At 40.8% G+C, this 23,641-nt stretch overlaps 1 protein-coding gene across 1 annotated transcript in view; it reads right to left on the bottom strand.

Annotated features, from left to right (window-relative positions):
* The window catches only part of MAN1A1 (mannosidase alpha class 1A member 1), a 165,480-nt gene extending 142,506 nt beyond the window's left edge, over positions 1-22,974 (bottom strand). The window contains exon 1 of the mRNA XM_021693679.1: positions 22,282-22,974. Coding sequence (XP_021549354.1) covers positions 22,282-22,902 — 621 coding nt within the window. The 5' untranslated portion in view covers positions 22,903-22,974. The remainder of the gene's footprint in view (positions 1-22,281) is intronic.
* Positions 22,975-23,641: the final 667 nt, after the last annotated feature.

Genomic DNA, 23,641 nt, shown 5'->3' with positions numbered 1-23,641 from the left:
TCTCAACTCTATTCTCAGGACTACTGGTAACCATCTCTTGTAAAGAAACTGCCCTCCTGGCATGGTCTCTAGCCTTTGGGCCTCGTTAGCCACTGGCCTAGTCCATCAGATAAAATGCCACTACACATGCTTACATGTATGTACACTTCCACAAGCCAAGAAGCACAGTGCTGTGATCCTTGCTACCGAGCTAATCCCATTTACAAGTTTTTGTTTGTTTGTTTTTACTGAGTAACCTATATAGATGCTGATTCATTATAATTCAAGGTACCCTTCTCCTAAATCAAGTAATTCTTGACAGAGAAACTTAAGCATTCCTCTATGTTTTTCTAAGAGTTTTTCCAAAATATCTTCAGCACAAGGCTCTAAATAATGAAGTGGCAAAAGATTTGGATAATGGTCATTTCAAAATTGAAGGATGGCTTCAACTACTTTTCAACTATTATATAGCTTGATCTTTGGCATGGTGCTCAAGGGCATAACCAAGTCCACAGTGAGGTGGCTGCTGACAGATAAGGTTCTCTATTCTAACAACCTGAGATCACAGCAAACAAGCTGGACTTTGTCCAAACCCTTGAAAGATGCCAATTACACTTCATCCCTCTTAATCATGAAGTCTGTGAAGAAGTAATCACTGTTCTACCACTTCTAGAGAGCATCACAAAAACAAACCTGTGAAGTTTAACAAAAGACCACATTAAAAAATGTAGTTCTGTTGTAAACCACTTTACCCAGTTTCTAGCCCCGATGACAAAGTATGGCAGATATATGATTTGTATGGAAAATGTTTTGTTTGCTCCTTTTAAGTGAAGTGCCTGGGTGTTTCGCTTCGTACCTGTAGATTCAAAGTTGTAACATAACTACCCAAAAAAGGATGGAGTGGATGTCATCCTCACTTCAACGAACACTTTCCTTTTGCTGACATTTATATAAACCAAGAATTTGTTAGCTACAACAAGAAAAATGCATTTCTATTACAATATGATCACAATCATATATTTTACCAATACTTAGCAATTATATCATGTGACATGAAATCAATTATCAAGGTATTTTTGAGTACCTAACTGGTGCCCAGCATGTCGGTTTCCTTCTGCTTAACCCATAACAATTCATATCTGCAGCCTGTTGCGGTGTTTGTGTCTTGTGGTTGTTTCTCCAGGTAGACAACAGAGTGGAAAGCATGGGAATGTACCCAAAGTCTTTCCTTTCCTTCCCAGGACGTCAGGCGAACCAGCTTTTTATACCCAGTGGTAATGCAGGTATTGATGACTAATGGACCCAGTCATTAGAAGGACAAATTCTGGGACAAATAGGTAGTGAGAAAGACAACTCAAATAGCTAAACTTGAGGTAGAGGTGACAGGGGGTAGGGGTGGTAGAGAGAAAAGATTAGTTGGAGAATATTCTAAATCACTAGTTATGTATAAGAAGGGGATGGGAGGGAGTGAAGACAGCAAACACACAAATCTTATATAATGGAAATAAAAATGACACTGGCAAAATATTTCAGGGCTTCCAAACCATACACTACAATGTAGGTAAATTCAAAATAGGTAACTACAATGGGTACTTATCTTGACTATTACTGTGTTCCAATGTACACAGCAACAGCAAGTCCCCAGAGTCAAGTAATTTCTTTCCTATGATCTCCAGAAGAAAACTCGCTGGAAAATAGGAAATTAAGAAAATTAAAAATTTCACTCAAATGCTTGCTTCAGCAGCACATATACTAAAAATTTCACTCAATTTTTCACAGGAACAGAGTTATTTCTAATCCCTAATTGTGTATTCAAGGGGTTAAGCACACTCTTGTGAAATCTGTGTTACATATAAAAGTAGACAGATACACAAAGGTTTGTTTAACACCAGAAGATGTTTTTTCTTTTTATTTTATTGTAAAACTCAGAGCCCCATGGCTGTCAGGCATGAATATCTTCAGTGTCAAAAGTCACTAAGAAAATACAATTATCTTATTTGCAGATGCAGTTGTTCCTAAAACCATAAAAGGCCACTGGTTTAAAACATGGTCTCTCAACCTCAGGACTACTGACACTGGGGTGGATAATTCTTTGTTGTAGGGGCCGTCCTGTGTTCTGCTGGATGTTTACCAGTACCCCTAGTTTCTACCCATTAGATGCCCTGTCGCACGTACCCCCAGATGTGACAGCCAGTGTCTCCAGACATTGCCATATGTCCCCTGATGGGGGTGGGGGAGGGCAAAATAGCCCCAGTTGAGAACCAATGGTTAAAACAAATAGTTACATTAGAATAATATTCTGGATACTTTTACAGGACTATGTACTAGGCACAATTCAATTTAATCCTCAGTAATAACTCTTATGAAGTAGGGTCTATTTTAGCCCCCATTTTACAGATGAGAAAACTGAGGTACAAAGAGATTAAGTTACTTGCCCAAGGTCAGCGGACACATAAGTAGCAGAGGGGGAAATCAAACACAAGGAATCTGGCTCTGGAGTATAGACTCCTAACTTCTACATGATACCTTTCCTTCCCAGGATGTCAGGCTAACCGGCTGATATAGGCGGAATACATATAAATCAGAATTATTTTTCATTCAAGATTTTTAGTAGTCTTATAACATTGGCCATCTTATATACCCCTAGTGAGTTCAGAAGAGTCATTTGTAAAACAGGAATAATAATGAGATTAAAATAAGATACTTTATCAAAGGTACTTAGGCCTCAAAAAGTTCTAAGAATAATGAATAGAATATTCTTATTTATCCCTACTCTTTACATGTGGATATATCTTTGGTTTCTCTTCCCTGTTTACCTGTGCATAGCAATTAGAATCAGTTATACAAAGAAACTACTGTAAAACCTGGCTTCTTCTGCTTTGGGTTACCCCTACCCGTAACCTGAAGCACAAAACACTGCCTGACTGGGTTACAGCCTGACTGATCACAAACCACAGCAACAGGCCACACAATTTGCCAATGGCCGTTGAGTAGCCCGAGTTTATGCGCTTCGCTGGGCTTCACAGACTGCATCATGCATAGTATCCATAGATAGTAAGTAGAACCCCGCCCCCCCAAAGATGTCCACTTCCTAATCTCTGGACGTGTGAAATGTAATTTTAAAATGCAAAAAGAGAGTTCACAAATGTAATGAAAATTACATCTAATTATCTAAGGATAATTAACCTTAAAACACAGAGATAAGCCTAGATTCTCTAGGTGGAGCCCAACTGAGGCCTTGAAAACAGAGAATGTTCTTTAGCTGGAGGCAGAAGAGATGCAGAAGGGAAAGTCAGAGATTTGGCTGAGTGGCACTCAAGGTGACGTCAGTTTGAAAATGGAGGGGCAATGGGAACAGGAATGCAGGCAGCCTTGAGGCGCTGAGAGGCTCCTCGCTCACAGCCAGCAAGGAAATTGGGACCTAGGCCCTGCAGTTGCAAGGAACTCAATTTTACCAACAACCTGAATGAGCCTCTGAGTGGATTCTCCTCCAGAACGTCCAGGTAAGGGGCCCAGGCCGCCTTCATTTTGGCCTTATGAGACCCAGTGCAGAGAAGCCAAACAAGCCCACTCACTCTGACCCACAGAATGGTGAGACATTAATTATATTGTTTTAAGCTTCTATGTTTGTGATAATTTGTTAGAACACCTGTAGAAAACTGACACAGCACACAACATGCTTGAACAAGGAAGAATGACTCATCCACTGCCACACCATGAATTTACCAAGTGGCCCACACGGGTTTAGAAACCCGGTCTTTCAACCCCCAAACTATTTCTTTCAATAATTAAGATCTGCGTCAACCTGGAAGCAAACGGGTTTACATCCCGTTTACTCACTGGCTCCTCACCACAGCCAGGAAAGCCGTTCACAGATGAGAAAGGCTCAAAGGCATTGTGTACTTACACAGGGTTGGACTGTTAATAAGTGACAGAGCCATACGCTCTTTCATCTCTTTGCTTTTGAATACATTGCCTTTAACAGTAAAAATGTAATAAGTATAGAGGATTAAACAATGCAAGGCATAAAAGCACAGAAAGACAAATGATTTTCTGCTGAAGGGAAACAGGTAAGAATTTGTGGAACTAGTAAGATTTAAGTTGGGTCTGGATGGACAGGAAAGATTTCCAAAGATGAATGCTAAGATGCGATTTTTTTTTTTTTTTTTTGAAACATGGAATCAAATTCTGGTGTGTGTGTTTGTGTGTTTTAATCGGTCACCATTAAAGTTAAAGTGTTTGGGCTTTATCCCATTATGAAGTAGCACTATGAGAGGCTGTTAACTAAAGAGCATCTCTGGGTATGTACATTTGATTAATGAACTAGTATTTCGCAGGTATGTTTGTATCACAGTTAATCGAACAACGTGAAAATGCTGGTGAATTGTCATTTCAAGGACACAGAATTTTCTGTAGTGAATATAGAGCGGAATCCCAGACAATCTGCCTCTAACAAGTAGTCCTATGACAAAGACACTTCCAATAAGATAAATGCAGCTGGATGCAGCAGAGATGGAGGGAGACCTCTGTGTAGCCAGGCAACCCTGTCTTCTCCAACACTCAGGAGGCTCCGTGCCATGGCTATATTGGTACTAAAAATCAATACTCCACCCCTTGGCCACAGCTGATTAGACACCTAACTACAGCTGGGTCAGATTCTCCATTCTGGGAATTTGGAATTGAGTCTCTGAGACGCTTTTTGGAATATTAGTACTTGAACTCATTGGGCATGTAAGCTGAAGGACTGAGCCGTAGAGAGCTTGTTTGTAGAAGAAAGAATAAGGCAGATATATCTAGAGACAAAAGATAAGTAGCCTAGGATAAGAAACTGGAGGAATAGCAGTCTTAGTTCCAGTGGCTTCCAGATTCCTTGTTCTAGGCCCTGTGATGTCTTGCTGTATTTCTTGACTTGGATGCATGAGATACCCTCTCTTATCTTTACAATAAATATCTCTCCCCACTTATTTTAACCTAAATTGAGTGGATTTATATTCTTACAAACAAATGATCCTTGCATCAAATTCTCAAAAAAAAAGCACTTGGGACCATGTGTCTTTACTCTGTTCCAAACACTTGGGAAAACCCCAAGACTAGGTCAATCTACTTGTCTGCCTTCTTCAAATATGTCGGAGGGGCTGAATCCTGCTAAAGAAGATCAAACGAGTGAGCAGATGGGGCCATCACAAATCCATGGCTGCAGCCCCCACTGTGTGCCAGCAAGCCACCTGTTTCTCTAGTCAACCTTCTTGTTGCCCCTAGTCATCCTGCAGCTACCACCCCCTCCTCCAGTCCCAACCACTGTGGTCTTCTTGAAAGAATGGTCTCTGTACTTCCCTACCTCGCCTGCAGTATGGATTCCACTCCAAACATGCCACTGAACCTGCTCCAGCAGGGGCTCGATTTCTGCCGGCTTGTTACCAAATCCGAAGACCAATTCTTCGTCCTTATCTTGTTTCTCAGCATCATTTGACACTGCTGAGACTCACAGCTTAAAATGTTAAATATCCAAAAATACTCCCAGGGTGGCGCACTCTGCTAGTTTGTTCTTTCTGTGCTTCTGATGTCCTTGCCTGTTGTCTCGTCCTCTGTGAATCCCTTACATGTTGATGTTCCTCAGGCTTTAGGTCCTGGACTCTTGTTAATAGGACACTCTATCCCCAAGGGAGCTCATCTACTACTGAGGCCTAACGGTCTTAAAGAATAGTATCTCTAGTTCGGTCCTGTCTTACTGTGTACTTCCAATGGCCTGCGAGAGACCTTCCACACTTGGACATCTTTCTCATTTAATGTAAAACACCCCAAGCCAAGTCCATCTCACCTCTCCCCTCTTCTCCTTTCCCTGGGTGCCCCCCATGACCCCCAGTACAAAAACCAGGAACCCAAGCACCGTCTTTGACTTTACTTCCTCCTTCCACCTCCCTATAAATGTTCAAAGTTCTGTAAACATTGTCTTTTAAATATGTCAAGGATCTGCCCACTTTTGCTTTCCCACCATCCCTATGTTAAGTAAGCCATCATCACCTCTCACCAGGATTACTACAAAGCTTAACATGTGCCCGACTCCATTCTTACCCAAAAATGCAAATTTGATATTATTTGTCCAGTGTTACCATCACTTAGGACCAAGTAAACATGCTTTGTTGTTACTTCTACACAAAATCTGAGTGCCAAGTCAGTAACAATGCTTACTTTGACTCACAAATCTTTTTTGGTAATATACCACATTATGAATTTAAAATTAATATTTCACTTGTGTTAAAATGGTCATACTTTATGAAATGTCTCCCTTAAAAATTAAATAATTGCAAGATTATTTATTCTAAAATTTAGAAGTCATAGTTGCCCCAAGACTAGGAGGTAAAAAGGAAGCATATTTAGACTTTCTTTCAGACTGTCCTCTTTCTCTCCATCTTGACTTAAACAGCTTACCAGAACTTCCAATTATTTTCATTAATGCTCCAAGTATTATTTTAGATAATTCTATACACACGCAGAATCATGTATATATTATGTATAAACATGTCATTAAGGTATATACACATACATTAATACATACTAATAAACATGTGCTTCACGTTGAACACAATATTATTAAGAGAAGCTTTTCCAAACAAACTGATCATGGGTTTTACTTTCAGAATAAGTGTAAAAACAAACCAAAACAACAACTAAAGAACTAAAAACCAAAATGAAAATAAACGAAAACAAAATGCCAGCATGTTGTTTGCCACAAGCTGAGACAGAATATCGTCAACCCTTAAGCTCCTGTCCCCCCCTCACCTTCTCAGGCAAAGGAGTGACTTTGTGACTCCCAGTTCTTTAGACAAAATGGGTAAGATCCTCAAGGGTGCCAAGGCAAGGGGAGGTGGGTGCGTTCGCCAGGAGTGAATGCAGTCGTGGGAGGAGGATGTGTGTCAGACAGACTCAATGTCAAAATTCCAGGTGAAGCACCCAGGACCTCTGGAACCCCAGGCAATTCGCATGACCCTTCTTGGCCTCAATTTCCTATATGTCAATGAGGAAAATAATACCGAATTCACAGGGTTGTTCTGAGAATGAAGTGAGTTTAAATATGTAAAGTGCCTAGCTGGCACCTAACAAGAAACAAACTCTTAACAATGGTAAGCTGTAATTACTTTCATATTTTTCACCACTCTAGAATTAAAATTACAGATAAAAGAGACAAAAATCTATGCAAAGCTGAGACTGTAAAAATCTAGTTACTGGTTGTTTTAATTATATATAGATCAAGTTACACAGAAAATCACTGAAAAAGACTATTCTCAGAACAAGAAGAATAACATGCATTCTACTGGGAGAAAGAAGGAAGCATATTATAGAGTATAACTAAAAAGCAGTATTTTTTATTAAATGTGTGGTCTTAACTGCTCCCTCTATTTTAAACCTGGAGAAGAAAATTATCAGGTATTATTGTTGTTGTTCTTCAGCAAATTAATAGCTAAAGTTTTAAAAGTCAAAGAATAAATAAGTTGTTTTAAATATTCAGGCAAAATTCTGTTTAAGAAAGAAATATCTAACTGGGGTCTCCTTATATAATGAAGGAAAACTCTAGGATTCATTATTATACAGACCTTCTCTTTTATGACCACTAATGTGCTCTGCGCCCCTGGGGTTTGCGAAGACAGGGTACTCCAGAGTGCAGTACGGGAGTGGTGATCTCACCTAGAGATGGAGGAAGAGTCGTCCCTCCCTGCCAGTTTAGTTTACCACCTTCAGATCAGCTCTTGAAAGTGCTGTCTGCAAAAATCCCCCAGTGCTTTGGACAGCCCTAACAACTCTATGGTGATGCCTGAGATTTCAAATCAATCAAAGGCATTCCTTCCTGAGACAGTCTTCCCGCAATTCCGCTGAGAGCCAAAGGCCCACATATATGCTAACCAATCATGTAACTAGACAGTTTCCTCCCTTACGAATTCTGAAACTAGCAGCAAGTGTCCCACAGGTCAGGAAAAAGGTAATCTGTCTGTGCACCAGTGTTCATGTCTGGAGTTCACTTCTCAAGCTTCCAGGGAAGCGAGAGTGCTCTTAGTCCCTGCTGATAAGCACAGTCACTTCGTGATCATTAAGGTGACTAGTCCCACATACAGTCCCACTTCTGCTGCTCTTCTGCTATCCACCTTTGTGTCATTAGCTCCACCTCTCTGTGAGAGAAGACACAAAAGGACGGAAGATGATTAATAGCATGGGTAAAAAATATGAAAGAAAAAGACAGCTACATTAAGACAGCTAAAACGAATACTTCATTACCTGTGGCATATTTGGCTGTAAAATCCTAAACCTCTATTACCACATTAAAGCCAAAGTAGGGGATTTAGGTCAAAGCTTTTACTTATCAAGAACACATACATCCAGATTAGTTTTCCTAATGAGAAATCTATAGTCAGTTAACTCAAACCAGGTATTACAGCTTGTTAAACTTCTAGTCCCCAAAGAAGTCCCTTCTAAATGCCTACATTCTAATGCCTTTATCTTATGAAAAGCTGGGGTGTAATTCTCCAGATCACAGGTGGGTGGAGAACTACAACCACAGAAGCAACTACACTGAATCCCAGATTTACAGGCAGATTCTAATGCAACTACATTAAAGAAGCATTAAGAAAGAAATAGATGAACAGCATTTCCCCCAAGGTCAACTGTTTTTAAACCTCTGTATTTTGGTTCATCACACTATGCCCTATCTTGGAATAGGACTCTTTCCTGTTTATAAAATTACTGTTTATTTGATTTCAATAAATTTTAGAAACATTGACAAGGCTTGGGAAATGCAGGTTTCTTGATTTTAACTTTTCCTATTTTCCTCACCACCAACGGCAAGCAGATTTAAAATTCTAAGACTGAAATAAAAAAAAGAACAGATTGAAGGGGCATAAAAAAAAAGGCTAGAGAAAAAGGAGATTAAAACATACTCGTGGTCAGCAAAGGATACCTTTACCTGTCTATATTAATCAGTATTTATTAAATAAATCCTACTCTGAAATCTAACATGAAATAACTTACAATTAAAAATAATATCATAGGTCAAAGCTTTCTATTATTTTAGGTTGAATCATAAGAACTTAAAACTAAATTCAGCCAAAATGTTCTTCAGAAAGTCTTTAAGAATATAATGTTCCAATTAAAGGAAGTAAACTTTTAGAACATTAGTTGATGTTCTGTTTCCAAATCTAATCCTCCAGGCATAAACTACAAAGTTAATAAAGACCAGATTAAAACCAACCAAGAACAAATTATTAATTCCGTTTTTCCATTTCACTCTTCAATTCTTGTTTTAAATGCACTAGGAGTCTCTGCTGCAGACGTAGTTAAAGCTGCAGCAGTTCTAATAATCAACGGATTTATCACAAAGGGTGTAGATACTTTCTAAATGAAAGCACCATATGCCTAATTATTGAGCTAAATTTATACATGTAGCTATCTCTGAATGAAACATTTTCAGCCTTTCGGCTCACAGAATATTTCTTTCCATGCCCTTAAGGTATTTCTCCAGATTTCATTCTTCTCCTTTTTTCCCTCTCCCCCAGTCTGAGTGCTGGGTGACGCACCAGGCCAGGAAGCCAGAGGGAACTGGACACTGATGAATGGTCACGCTCTCTATGGTCTTCTCAAGGATGAACATCACTTCTATGAGATAACAACTGAAAGGAGGCAAAAGAATGCTTACTTTCCTGCCACAGGAAGCAGGAATTTTGGCAACAACAACTGAGTAGGGAGGTAACAGCAGAAAACACAAGCTTGTATTGCAGCCCAGGCTTCCTTTTCTTTCCTGGAAATGACTTCTCAAACCCAGTTACTTACTGACAACCCCTTTCTCAACAAAAGGCCGAGCTTATTACTCTAAACAATTCCTAGTTACTGATAAATAAATACTATTTATTGAATAATGAATGCTATGTGCCAGGCATTATGCTGAGAGATTCACATACATTTCCTACTTCAATTCTCACGATGACTGTGCACAAAGAGAAACGTTAGCCCCATTTCACAGGTATGGAAAGGGATGTTCAGATGGTTTGTACTCTGTTACAGTGTCTCACAGTCAGACTAGAATTTTGGTGATATACTTAAATCGTTTCTCAATTTGGTTACATTTAAGACAAATTGCCTTCCATTGTTATATTCTGGGCTGTGAACCTATGGTATAGAAAAAGGTGTCTCCACACGTAAGGGGTCTAACATCTAGTTGGAAGATAACATATATGCCCATGAAATTAGCAACCCACAGGGCAAAGCCAGAAATAACAAATGCCATGGAAATTTGGAAAACGGAGAGAGATCAGTAAATGTTGGGAATGTGAGAAAGGGTTTCATGGAGGACATGGATGCTGAGCAAGTAAGAGGACTTCCGACTGAGAGGAATAAACTAAACAAGGCAAAGCCCTTAATTAGTTGTGTTTTGGAGATGGTATCTATGCAAGTTTAGTTCAAGCAGTTTAGTTTAGTTTAACTAAAGCTAAAGTCCCTCCTTATTTAAGAGCTATGACTCAAGAAGCAAACTGAGGCGGATTTAGAGAAGACCATGAGTGTCAGCCTAAGGAATGGACACTTCATTTTAGAGCAATGTTTTTCACACTCTAGTCACTGGACCAGACGTATCAGTCACCCGGGAACATGTTAATGGGGCCCACCCAGATCTCCTGAGTCAGAAACTCTGGGGGCAGTGCCCAGCAATCTGGGTGCGTTAACTTGCCCTCCAAGGGATTCTGAAGCTGGCTGAAGTTTGAATCCCTACTCCATAAGTATACTTGAGAGATAGGTGACTTGAAAGAAGTGATATTTTAGGAAAACTAATCCAATAGTGAACTACAGAATGAATTGGAAAAGGGACCATTTACAAGTTCATAAAATTCACAGAGCTTCTACCATGCAATTATTTATACAAGAAAGCCCTTTTCAGGAGCTACAAAATACTTAATTGGGAAACAGAAGACCAAGGTTCTTTCCCAAAATATCACTCCTTCTTACAGAGAAAATTTTTATTAAATTCTAATTTCTCTAGTGGAAAATAACCCCTAACCTATTACTTTTCATTTCTGTGTGGTACTGTAAATATTACTTATAAAAACATCATTGTCTCAAAAATATTTCCCGGGGAGGGCAGGGGAGACCCAAACCAACCTTAATTAGGTGTCTCATGTATAAAATTGAAACCTAAGAAAAATGACAGCTCTTATTAAATGTAGTCCACAACTCTAGATAATAATGAACAGAAATGAATGAGGATTCTACCTAATTTCAAAATCACATACCCGAAAAACAAAATACCAAGTGTAAATATAAAGCAGGCTAACTTTTAAACAAAACAAACTTTTATATTCAATTAAGTGTTGACTTTCAAAGGAATATCACAAGTATCTACATTTATTTCAGCAATGTTATATCTTCCCAAAAAATTTTTTATGAACAACCTGCACAGCCAGTTTATGAGTCATACAAGAAAATGAATACAGTTTTTCATTTTATAAATCATTGTGAAAACAACTTTAAAATAGGAAAAGGTGTTTCCTACATTGATTGATCTTTATTCACTAGATCTGGTTCTGAATGACTTGTAAAGTATCAACCTTTCCCTCAAAAGACAATGGCTTGTAGCCTATGAGGATACATAGAAGGGGCTCCAAAGATGGGTGGACACCATTTTTGGATTCTGTGATTATATAAAGTGGGGTTATGTGTGTCACACTTAACCTGAATAACTCCTCTTGGTATGTTTGCTTAAATAAGCACATTTATTCAACAAATATTTACTGAGTCCTATTATGGGCAAGGCCCAGGGTTAGCTGACCCATTGGGTGCATGAGGGGGAAGCTATCTCGTTCTCAAGATGGTAGTCCTGGAAGAGATGCAGGACTATGAAGAGCCAACGTCACAGAGATTCTGTACTCTTGGAGGGAGAGAAAACAAGTACTTCTAACCTGTGCTATGGCTTTATCTTATTACTGACAGAACACTTAATAGATAGTAATTTTTATTCACCCTAACTGCTAAAACAGCTTAACGCGGTAGTTAATAAATCATCTTCATTTTTTATGCTCCTCAAATTGCCCAACCCATCCGACTTTTTTTTGTTGTTGGTAGTGTTGTTTTTAAGCTACTGAGTTCTTCATCACACATTCTAAGCTAAGTAACCCCTAGGAGGCATAAATAATGAAGACTAACCAAAATGCTTAATATGAGTAAATGTACACAATGTATTAAATACACGCCAATTACTACATAAAGTTCCTTGTACACTTAATAAGAATGCCTTATAAAATTGCTGACTTGGGCAAATAACTCCTGAAAACACAGTATGGACTGTTGAAGCATTTCTAATTATGAGATGAAAACCTGTAGTTGACTAGATACATTATAACATTTGACACTGCTAGTTGACTACAAAAATAACATGTCTCAGAGAACAGCATCCTAAATATTCTAAAATTACTATCATTTCAAGCCACAATTTATAAAAATAATATAGTACATTTATGTCAATCATTATTCACCATGTTAATGCAGTCTCAAAGCCAAATTTAAACAGTTCTGGTGTTTGGCAGACTTTTATGAATTACCAAGGTCAGAATAAAAATACATTCTGAAATGTGCAACTCCTCACTATCTTAAAAATGCATGACTAAAAACACATTATTTGGAGGAGTAGCAAAAAAAAAAAAAAGCCCAAACTCATAAACAAATCATGCCTTTCTTTTATTCTCAAGATTCCTTAAACAAAATGCATATTTATATTTAAAACACAAAGGCCTCTAACATATGACATATAATGTAATCTTCCCTCTGTAAGAATTCAGCTTTCTAAGACTTGCCATTTTCTGGCATCCCTAAAATCACTTCTGAAATTCTATTTGGACTATTTTTGATCTTCAGCTGTAAACTTAAAATATTAGGAAACTATCCTGATGAATTCTAAAAAAAAAAAAGAAGGATCCCTCCCACCTTCCCCAGATCTTCAGAGAGGCCAATACTTTCCTCAAATATCTGATGCCAAAGCCCAACTATAACCTAATAATGAATATGAGCTGACGGGAGCTGTCTGGGTCTTAGCTGAGGAAAAGTGGACTGTTCCAAGGTGCTTGGTAAGTACTCCCATCAATAAAGAGTACTTTTTATCCTAAGTGACCAACCCAGGGAAGAAGCAAATTTTGTTGTAAGTTTTTTTTTTTTTTTAAATAAAATGCTGTCTATCACCTTCCTGGCCCTTGCCTCTTTTGGGAGCCCGTGTCCCACCAGCCAGCTTGTTAGATTCACCCTCTCCAATGGACACCCTCCTCCTTAAGCTTCCATGCTTTGCCTTTTCCCCACATCCTGCCCCTTTAATAACTTCCTTGTTCTATCCAACTCACAATGAGGAAATGCAACTAGTCAACCAATACAGAAGAAAATGTTGCTCAAAGAAAAGCAAATTAAATATACAAGATACTGTTTCATCGCCTATGAAATTTACAAAGATTCAACAGACTACATTCACTGTATTACAAATGAAAGTATAAATTGTTTCTGGAAAGTAATCCCTCAAAATGTACTATGATCCTTTGACCCATTCATTTCTTCTTTCAGGAATTTAAGGGGAAATCCTACTTATGGGGGTCAGGGCAATGAAAAATAAGATGGAAACCTAATGGACAAAGGTGTTTATCTCAGCATATTTTTATGAAAACAAAAAACTGGAAATAACCTAAATGTGCAGGTCCAAGGGAATGGTTAAATAAACTATGATGCTTCTATTTCATATATTATGCTATCATAAAATGACACTTAAAAAGAAAACGAAAAAACACGTTTATATAGTGTGGTTATAATGTTGGGGGGGGAACCCCTATTTGTTGGGGTGAAGTAGTGTTGGTATTACTTGTGACTAAGTGATAGGAATGTGAAGGATACATTTTTCTTTTTTCTATTCCTGTGTACTTTCAAAATGGTTTTTCCTAAGCCAGCATTGGTTTGCAATGAAATAAGACAATGAAAGACACTTCCTTCTTCTACAAACCTATTCTCACCTTGCTAAGACAAACCTCAAAGGATGATAATTTCTGCTGGGTAACTTGAGTGATATACTTTTAACAGCAGCCTTTAAGAAGCAATACATCTGAAACAAATAATACATTTATGTTAAAAAAAAAAAAAGGATAGTAGGAAGGGAAAAATGAAGGGGGGGAAATCAGAGGGGGAGATGAACCATGAGAGACTATGGACTCTGAGAAACAAACTGAGGGTTCTAGAGGGGAGGGGGGTGGGGGAGGGGTTAGCCTGGTGATGAGTATTAAAGAGGGCACATATTGAATGGAGCACTGGGTGTTATATGCAAACAATGAATCATGGAACACTACACCAAAAACTAATGATGTAATGTATGGTGATTAACATAACATAATAAAATTAAAAAAAAAAAAGAAGCAATACATCAACAAAAGGGAGGCACTGATGGTGAAATTTCAGGCAGCTGGGAATGAGATTTTGTGACTAGGAACACACCCCTGTGCTTCCTTAATCATTCTACAGGGCTGTCCTTTTGCCTTATGCCCTGATAGAGATCCAGAGGGGAAACACACCCTTGTAGCAGCTCCAGCACAGATTCTTGTGAAAGGGGAACTAGGGTCAGGCAATCATGCCCAAACATCAGTTCAGGGAAGCTGGACTGAAGCTGGACTTGGCCACCCCCAGCATGGACCATAAGCCCTCACCGCCTATCCATGGGCCCTCTGGTCCCTCAGAAGGATCAAGTGCTCCTCGGAGGACTTTGAAAAGATCATTCAGTGAGTAAGGGTTGGGTAGATAGTTTCCAGCAGTAGCTCACGGTCTTTGCCTGGCCTGAACTCACTCTCCCCCACAGTCATTCACAGGTCTGTGTCCATGCCCCACAGCCACACCCTGTCCTCATAACCCCTAGCCTCAGCAAACAGGCATCCCCACTGCGCAGTGGCAAAGAGGCTCTTCGTGGGCGTGGTGTGCTGTTACCAGCAGCAGAAGCTGGCGACCTTCCTCAGGTTCTCATCCCTCTCTTCCATGCTTCCTCTCCCACCGAGCACCCTCACAGGAAGGACTGGGGACAGGACAGTCCAGTGGTAGACCCACATACAAAAGCATGAAGACGTGCAAATGGAAGTTACTATATTAAGGTCGGCGTGTCACTAAAGGAAAGGATATAGAGCAAGAGTGATGAGAACACAGTGGGGCAGTTCAGGGACTGAGCCTTTGATAAGCTTAATAACCAGGGAGACAAAGGACTGACGGAAAAAAGGAAGTGAAGGAGGCATTCTAGTTACAAAAGACAAGCGAATACAAGGGATGGTGGGCTTTTTAATTTTATTATCTCTGTTCTGGATTATCTGCAGGACTGCTGGACTCTAATGTACCTAAAGCAACTGCCAGAGTATTCAAGACAGAAAGGAGGGCTGCACCTTTTAACTGCTCTTAAGCCTTAATCTCATTTGGTTTTCTTTCAAGCATCTAAGGATCACAGAAGTCTTTATCAGGACCCAGGGCGGGTAGGGCAGTGCTGCCCCTTCTCCAGAGCCAAGGAATTAACCAGCATTGCTTTCTCAAGCAAAGAGGTTCCTCTCCCTCTAGGATGGTCTCAGTGGGGCTTCTCACTGCTGGCCTGCCATTCAGGGCTGAAGAGGTGCGGGGGGGGGGGGCGGGGGGGAGGGCCGGCCAGCCAGCCAGCCACCAAAACATAGGTTCTCATTAGAGTCAAGAAATCACAGGCAGAGTGCGGCCTTCAGGCTAAGAGGCAGTTCCCAGCTCTGACGTTAGTGCGTTGGGGGAATCTCAGGAAGTCATGGCTCACCGGGCCCTGGCTCTCACCTGGAAAATTAGGACTGGGCTTCAGGATCTCAGAGGTCTTTCTGGGCCCGAAACCCTAACCAATCTCAATTTGTGGCTCTCAAGGAAGGGCAAACTCTGAGTTACAAAGTACAACTGATTTATCTGAATTTTGATTATTAGATGATAGACTGAGCTCTGACTATAGCACTGATCATAATTAAGTAAATTTCTGTCAAGTCTGAAGTAATTTTCTTCTCACTTCTTAAAAACATTCCTCCAAAGATAAAACTGGTTCAAATGCACTTTCCCCAATTTCTCTTTCTATTTTGGGGAACAGTTTCAATGCCTAAGGAGGTAACTCAAGCGCTGTGATTACTCTGAGAAGGAGCCACTTCAGGAACGGGCGCATCTGACTGTGAGAAAGAGACGAATTCTTTCTCAAATACTTGAAATACAGAAGCTGAAGAAGTATATCATTTTAAAGATACCTAGAGTTTTTTTGGAATTTGGAAGGAATCTGAGAAAATCAGAGTTGACAGTAACACAATAAAATCATAGCGGTCTGGAAAGATCATCGTGATGAACTGGAAATGTATCCTTTTAAGCACCAAACTTGAACTGTTTTTGGTAACCTTTTGAAACTTCGTTATCCACTTCCTGATTTACCAAACATTATGAAACAAAGTAATCTTAGATTGATGGCTTTAGGGAACAACTAGTAGCAGGAATAATAGCAAGTAGCATTTATCATACATTTGCAACATGCCTGATATCATTCTAAGTGCTTGCTGTGTGGATGATCACATTTAAACCTTCTGATCCAATGAAATGGGTGCCCATTTTTGTCTTCATTTTACAAATGAGAAAACCGAAGCTCTGAAAGATTCAATCGCAACTTGCTTAAGGTCACTCAATGGAAGGGATTCAGGTCCTGGCCATCTGCCTCCAGACCAGCCCTTCTCATCCCCACCCTAGTGCTGCAAGTGGATGGAGCAGGAACAGGCAAGGGTATCCAGAGACTCTCTAGGACCTACTTGGGCAAAGAGAACTGTGCTCCTACAATAAAGAGCCCATAGATTGTTGTAATTTTTAAATGTATGTTTACTTTTTAAAAAACACAGTCCTTCAGGCTAGCTGTCAATTCTTCTGTTACACATCAGGCAATGTCAAAAGAGTATGCACACTTATAGTTTGAAGTAGCTCCCCCATGCCATCACACTCCTCTAAGCTGCCCCTCTTCTTGTCTCTCTTCTTTTCACTTCCCCACCTCTCTTTGTAAAAAATGTCCAACTGAATGATTACAAATGCCTCTGCTTCCTGCCGAGATCTGTTTATCAACAGAAAAAAATGTCATATCAAACTTTTCCTGGGTGGCTTTAAAAAGAAGAGGTCTTCTAAATCATGCCACTAATAAGATTTAAAAAATGACTATAGTTAATGTAACTTAACTAATACAAGGTCAAATTTATAATACTGCAGAATTGTGTTTTGTACTCATTCTACATTAGAGTCTGCAAATGATGAATATGGCCAGTCCATTTATATACTTCTGTGGCATTTTATTTAGGAGGCAAGCCATGTTAAGACAGTGAGCAACACTCACCAAGGATCCGGCTTCCATCCTCAACTCTAATCTGATTTCCGGAATAATCTCTGTCTCAGTTGCATCTACTGTAAAATGAACAAGCTGAGCTATCTCTAAGGACTCATACAGAACAATATGACTTAGAGCATATGTTTACTTTTAAAAATCAGAGAGTTATAATTTTTATGGCATATTGTTGGTAAAAGAAAAAACCTGCATAGTTTGTATAAAGGATCTTTAAAAGCAGATTTGGGAGTGAGGGTTAAGGCAGGGCTGATTAGAGGTAGTTCAATTACTTAACACTAAACAAGACACGAGGCTAAGAATTGGAGGAAAAGTCATGACTTAATTTTCCCAAAGAAATAATTCTCTTCCTTAAACTACCAAATATTGGTTTCTCTATTACTCTTTTGTCTGGTTAGGGGAGAGGCATTTCATAGTATCTCTGGAATCCATGGGGTGGATGGTCCTATTTTGATCAATCAATACTCATCTTTGACAAACACACACATTTTTATGGTTTTGTAGGTTATGAAGAACTTAAAAGGTCACAGGTTCTCTATTGGACTATGGGCTATATGCAGGTTCCAGTGCAGTTCTGATCTACCCATGTATATTTATCTCTCATCACTCACACTGATCTGTAGGTATTCCTCCCTTCTGACCTTGAGACACATGCTTGAAACTCTCTTTATTGAAGAATTTGTACTAACACAGCTTATGGAATAATTCAATATAAATATATAAGTTTCCCACTGAATTCCAACAAACTCAGATTTCATACAAAGGAACTTACTATACATGTGAAATACCAAGATAAATTTCTCAGGATGGTTTATTTGATCAGCTCACCTAAAAAATACAGAAGCATTGACTCAAAAATGCATTTTTTTAACCACTTTTCACACCTTAACTAGGTTCTAAGGCCTATGAATCTTAAGTTACCTGGTAAGAGGAAGAGAGAATATTCCTCTCAAACAAATTATCAATAGCTACAGAAAATTAAACTGAACGTAATTGATCATCCATTAACAATTTTTTCTTGCTTTCATGTATTAAAGTTCAACAGTCAGGATCTACTCTACCACTTACACTGCTGAAATCGTCATTTATTCATTTACCTATCAAAGAGAAAAAATTTTTACAAATACTCTATGACCTACCTGCTCTGGGGAAAAACCTAAGAGTGGGGGAATCTTGCCTTTGCCTCTAGTCAATGTCAGGTATATTTCAGAGTAGGGTGAGCAGAACAGGCAGGGTAACTCAAGGGTATTGAAGTTCCTCTGGAGTCAGGTCTTCAAATTCTGGCTTTTATTATTTTGCAAATATTATTTTCCACATCAGAACTACCCATACAGATAAATTGGAAAGTTAAGTCTTCAACATAAAAGTATTAGTCTGTCTGGGTAGATTATTCCTACATCTGATCTTTAATAAAAGGGTTAATCATCAAAAGTTAACATAAATGATAGACTCAAGAACAACATAAGGCTAGTGTGTAAGGCATAAAAATACATTTTAACCATTAGCCATCAATATGAACATTTTCTTTAAACTTATGATCATATCAGTAGGTCTGGAATAAAAAACTAAAGAATGCTTTGAGAAACCTATAGACAACTGTGACTGCCATGGCTGACCAATCCTAAAGCCTTGCCGGAGAGACCCCAAGCCGAGTGTCAGACCCTTCACTCCTACCCCATTTAGGTTGGTGGAGACTCCAGTTTGAGAAGGGAGGAATCCCCTCTGAGAAGATGTCTTCAGCCCCTATTACTCAAGGACTCCCCATAATTCCAGGAGATGAAAACCAAAATTATTCATCCTCTAAATTAGGATTATGGCTCTAATCCTAAAGGACTGTACAAGTTCTTTGTACAGGCTCAAAACAAAACAAAACAAAACAAAAAAAGAAAAGAAAGAAAGAGAAAAAGCTTCCTGATTTTTAAAAAAGGGTTAAGGTAGAAGAGGAACTAGACTATTCGTTTAAAAATTCCATGGTGTTATTTTAACTTTGGTCCTTCATTATTTTAACACTGCTTTTTAAAACTAAGGATAACTTGAATACAATTTTAAAAAGATCAAACTCATGAAAATATATTCTATGTATCATAAAATTCAGGGAAATTCCAGAGTTGATTTTTTTACAAAGTCTTCATGGGGCGGGGGGAGCATCTTGATTTCAATTTTAAGTATTACATCAAAGTTTTACCATCCATCGAATTAGTACTGGAAAGCATATAATGGCTTTTTGTGAAGGGAGCTAGGTAATATCCTATTTGAAATTATGACTGTCTCCTCTAGGCACAAATTTGTTAAAAATTTACCAAAGTACCAGTAACACAATTGTGTTGGCATTATAAAAATAGTATTAGCTGTCTTTAAATTTACAAATTAAATGTTTGGCTCAGAAATTATAGTCTAAGCTCTCAACATATTAGACTTGCCTATACTTTTTAAATTTTAGCTATAAAACTGTTAATACATTCAGGTGTACTAACACCTGAGAGAGCCTAAGTATATAAAGAGAACTAGAAAATACAGGGACAACAAAGATCAAAACCAAGACAAAGATCTACTGGTCCATGACAAAAAGTCCACGGTGGTACCAGAAATTGAATATAAAAGTGTGAAGTTAAAGCGCAGTGCTCTATTTACAATAGGTAACCATTCTTTCCTTTCTAAAACTGAACATTTTCAGCACAGTTTTAGAATAGCATTTTTTTTTTTGGTTTACAAAGGAACGCATCTGCCTGAACTAATCTGATGAAAAACCATAATCCATTTCTTCCCATTAGCTTTTGACTAAATACTGAAGCTAATTATGCTAGCTTTTTTGGGTTCTCACGGCAACACGGAATTTTAAAGAACACATTACTTCCCCCACTTTATGCAAGACTGGGCAGTTTCAAAACATCTAAGTGCTAAGACGTTAGCACCACACTGATACAGAAGGCTACGTAAATTTTCTTTACATGGCTAATTAAGACCTTTTGATTTAGAGAGACAGATAACATGGATCCAGTAGGGGCAGATAGGCATACTGTTAATATGCTGTCCTCAATTCCCACTGCTTTTGCTCTTGACGCACTTTTAATCACTATTGGTTGGTACGGATAGCTTTTCAACATTCATGCATCTTTAGTATTTAAAATCATTTCCTTGGACAACTGTGATCTGCACTAACTGGCAGCTCATAGGAATTTAGAGGCAAGAAATGTGTGAATTACACTGTTTTAAACTTAAAGGAAACATAAGCATATAGATTTACGGTTAATTTACCTATGATTTTGTTTGGATATTTTTAAGGAGGATGGGAGATGAAGAGATGAGGGAAACTGGTGAGAAATAGAGCTTTTTATCCACTTTCCTGGTTTGGTATCCCTGACAGGATTTCATGGAGAAGGCAATCTGCTAGAGAGAAGTTGTCCGGGGACATAAAATCTATTCCTCCAAGTCTGGGAGGTTCTATGCCTGAAGAAGGGTCCCAAAGCAGAAAGGCTGATGGGCTTGAAGGAAGCTATCTGCACAGAAGGATGAAGGCACCCTCTTTGTGCCTAGGGTAAACTGAAAGGGACCCAAATCTACTTTAACTTGCTCAATTACAGCTAAACCAAATTCATCTGGTTTTATACTAAAGTCACAAATCCTGTAACAATCAAGCTGCCTCCGTTCTGTAGGTACTCAAGCTAAATACCTCTTCACCAACTCAAAATTGTTTACTCTCTGAAAATGGGAGAATGAGGCCGCTTCCTTTCCTGATTACCTACCCAATGTCAAAACATAAAATTTATCTTCACAGAGACTCTGACATTTTTTGAATGCCAAAATATTACTTCCACTTATAACACATTTTAGAAATCTGAATCAAGATTTGGGATGAAATGCTTTTAATATGGTTCCTCCAGCTCTTGGATTGTGTTAAAATTCAGGCTGGTATAGTTTCACACAGGAGAGTAGCTGTGGAAGGAAGCATGTCCACAAAGAGCCTGCTGACTGGTGAAAGGTGACCAGGAGAAGCCCTGGCTTCAAGTCCTAACTTGGTCACTCACTAATTCTGGGGCTTTGGGCTCCTCAAATTTCATCTTTAAATTGACAGTCTTAAATGACTTTAAAGGTCCCCCTCAGCTTTAAGCCAGTTAAGTGGCCATATGCTACAAGTGCTAACTGAAAATTACAAGAAATAAATTATGAAAGACTTATCAAAGTCCATGTTTGTCTTGGATTAAGTTTGTCATTTTTGTGTTGCTGTGGAGGCAAACCTGTTGCATCGCATAAAATACTCTTTCTCACTACACCAGAAATACAAGAGACAATTGGCTGGCTTTTTAAATTTTTCATTTTTTAAAATGTAAATAAACAACAGTGTGCCCCCTATGATAGAAAGTTCTCAAGTTTCACCTTTATAATCTATAAGTACACACAGGATGCCACCTGGCAGCATAAGGCCACATGACTGAAGGCCAGGGAGTGCTGGCTTGCTGTTAGAACCTTTTTATCCTGCATGAGCAATGCTTTGCGTTTACGTTCAACCTTCATTTCGAGCCACGTCCAAGCCTCAATAGGGGGCTGTTTGGGACCTTCACTGTCAATGTTCTCAGGCAGGGACGATTACCCGTGAGGAGGCCCATGAGAGAGGAGGTTTGCACACCACCTCACCTGCCCATGTATTTAATACCTACCTCAGGTGGTTTATGCTTACCAGAGCACGCAAATTAAAAGCAACGGGATTCAACCTCAGATCTTAATTGGCCACATCTACTGTGATAGTAAAAAAAGGAAAACTAAAGAGCCTTTGACATTGCACCTGGTGGAAGCTGAAAAGCTCTCTGTCCCCTTACACTGTAATGTTACAGTCGTAAGAGTTTCAAAGGTTTGTCTTTTTCTCCCCAAAAAACGCTGCCAGGCAGGAGGGGTTTCCAGTACGGTGCACTCACCTCTTTGATCTTTGCCCTCTTGTCGCGGATGGCAGCGTCGGCCGGCTCTCGGCCAACCGCCCCGATTGGGGGCACGAAGTCCACCGGGGGCAGCCTCCTGAACACCGCCTTGTCACGCAGCTGGTCCTGGGCCACCTTCTCCTTCTCCAGCAGGATGTCTCTTTGGATCTCCTCGGGCAGCTTCTGCAGGGTCTCCTTGGCTTCCCTGAGAGCCCGCTCGTGGTTTTCGCGGATCCTGGCCAAGTTGTCCTCCAGGGCGGCCGCCGGGTCCCCGGGCGCGCCCTCCTCGCCGCGCCTGGCTCGCCCATCTGCTGCGTCCTCGGCGCGCGCCCCGGGCCCGGGCTTATGGTCGGCGGCCGACTGCAGGGCGGGGCTGGAGTGGAACAGGACCCCGCTGAGCAGCTTGGAGGAGTCGGGCAGGAAGAAGATCGCCCCGAAGCAGAGCGTGATGAAGGCGCTGAACACCAGCAGCAGCACGAACTTCTCTGTCAGGCGGAAGGCGGCGGGGCCGGATCCCTTCCTGCCGCCGCTGCCGCCGCCGCCGAGCCCCCCGCCCAGGCCGCCGCCCAGGCCGCCGCCCGCCGGGCTGCTGAAGAGCGGCAACAGGCCCCCCACCGGCATCCCTCCAGCCGCCGCGGCCGCTGGGGTGCCCGCTGTCCAGTGGCCCTGCGCCGCGCCGCTCAGCAGCCAAACTTCGCCGCCGCCCGGCGTCAGCGGCTGCGGGGCTGGGTCCTGCGCATCCAGGCCGCCCGAGCCCCTGGGCTGGGCTGCAGGTATGCCCTGGGGAAACAACTCTTCTGTGGGTCTTCTCCCAGGGGCAGCTCCTTTGGCAAACAAGCACGCGCGACAGACCGCTGGCCGCAGCCCCTGCGGGGAGAGAAACAGTAAAATGTAGTAATTACGATGATGGTGATAAAGTTTCCAGCGGGTCTCCGCCCTCCGACTGCCGTTCGAGCCGCCGGGACAGCTCCCCCAGCGCGGAGTCGGGAGTCTGGCTCCGGGCACCGCCCTCGGAGCTCACTCTTTGGACTTGGGGTGAAGTTTTCTGGTCCCGGGGGGACTGGGTGTCCTGAGCGCACCTGGAGCAGGGCCGCGTGCGGGCACCTCCTGGAGAGGGCAGCGCACCTCTGGGGCAGGAGGGACGCAGCGCGGGTCGGGGGGCTAGTCAACTTCGCCAGCTCCCCATCTCGGAGCTGGGACTAGCTGCCACGGCTTCCCAGGCGGCGGCTGAGCGTGCAGCCCGGCCGCCCCGCAGCCCTGGTCGCCGCTCGTCTGGGCTAGCGCGCCGACCCGCGGGCGAGTAGGAGCGAGCAGGGCTGCACGGTGCCCTCCACCGCGGCCCCGCGAGCACTAATACCAC

Source organism: Neomonachus schauinslandi, chromosome 8, assembly GCF_002201575.2.
Source record: "Neomonachus schauinslandi chromosome 8, ASM220157v2, whole genome shotgun sequence".
Taxonomy (NCBI): domain Eukaryota; kingdom Metazoa; phylum Chordata; class Mammalia; order Carnivora; family Phocidae; genus Neomonachus; species Neomonachus schauinslandi.
This window is presented reverse-complemented; position numbering and strand designations above follow the sequence as displayed.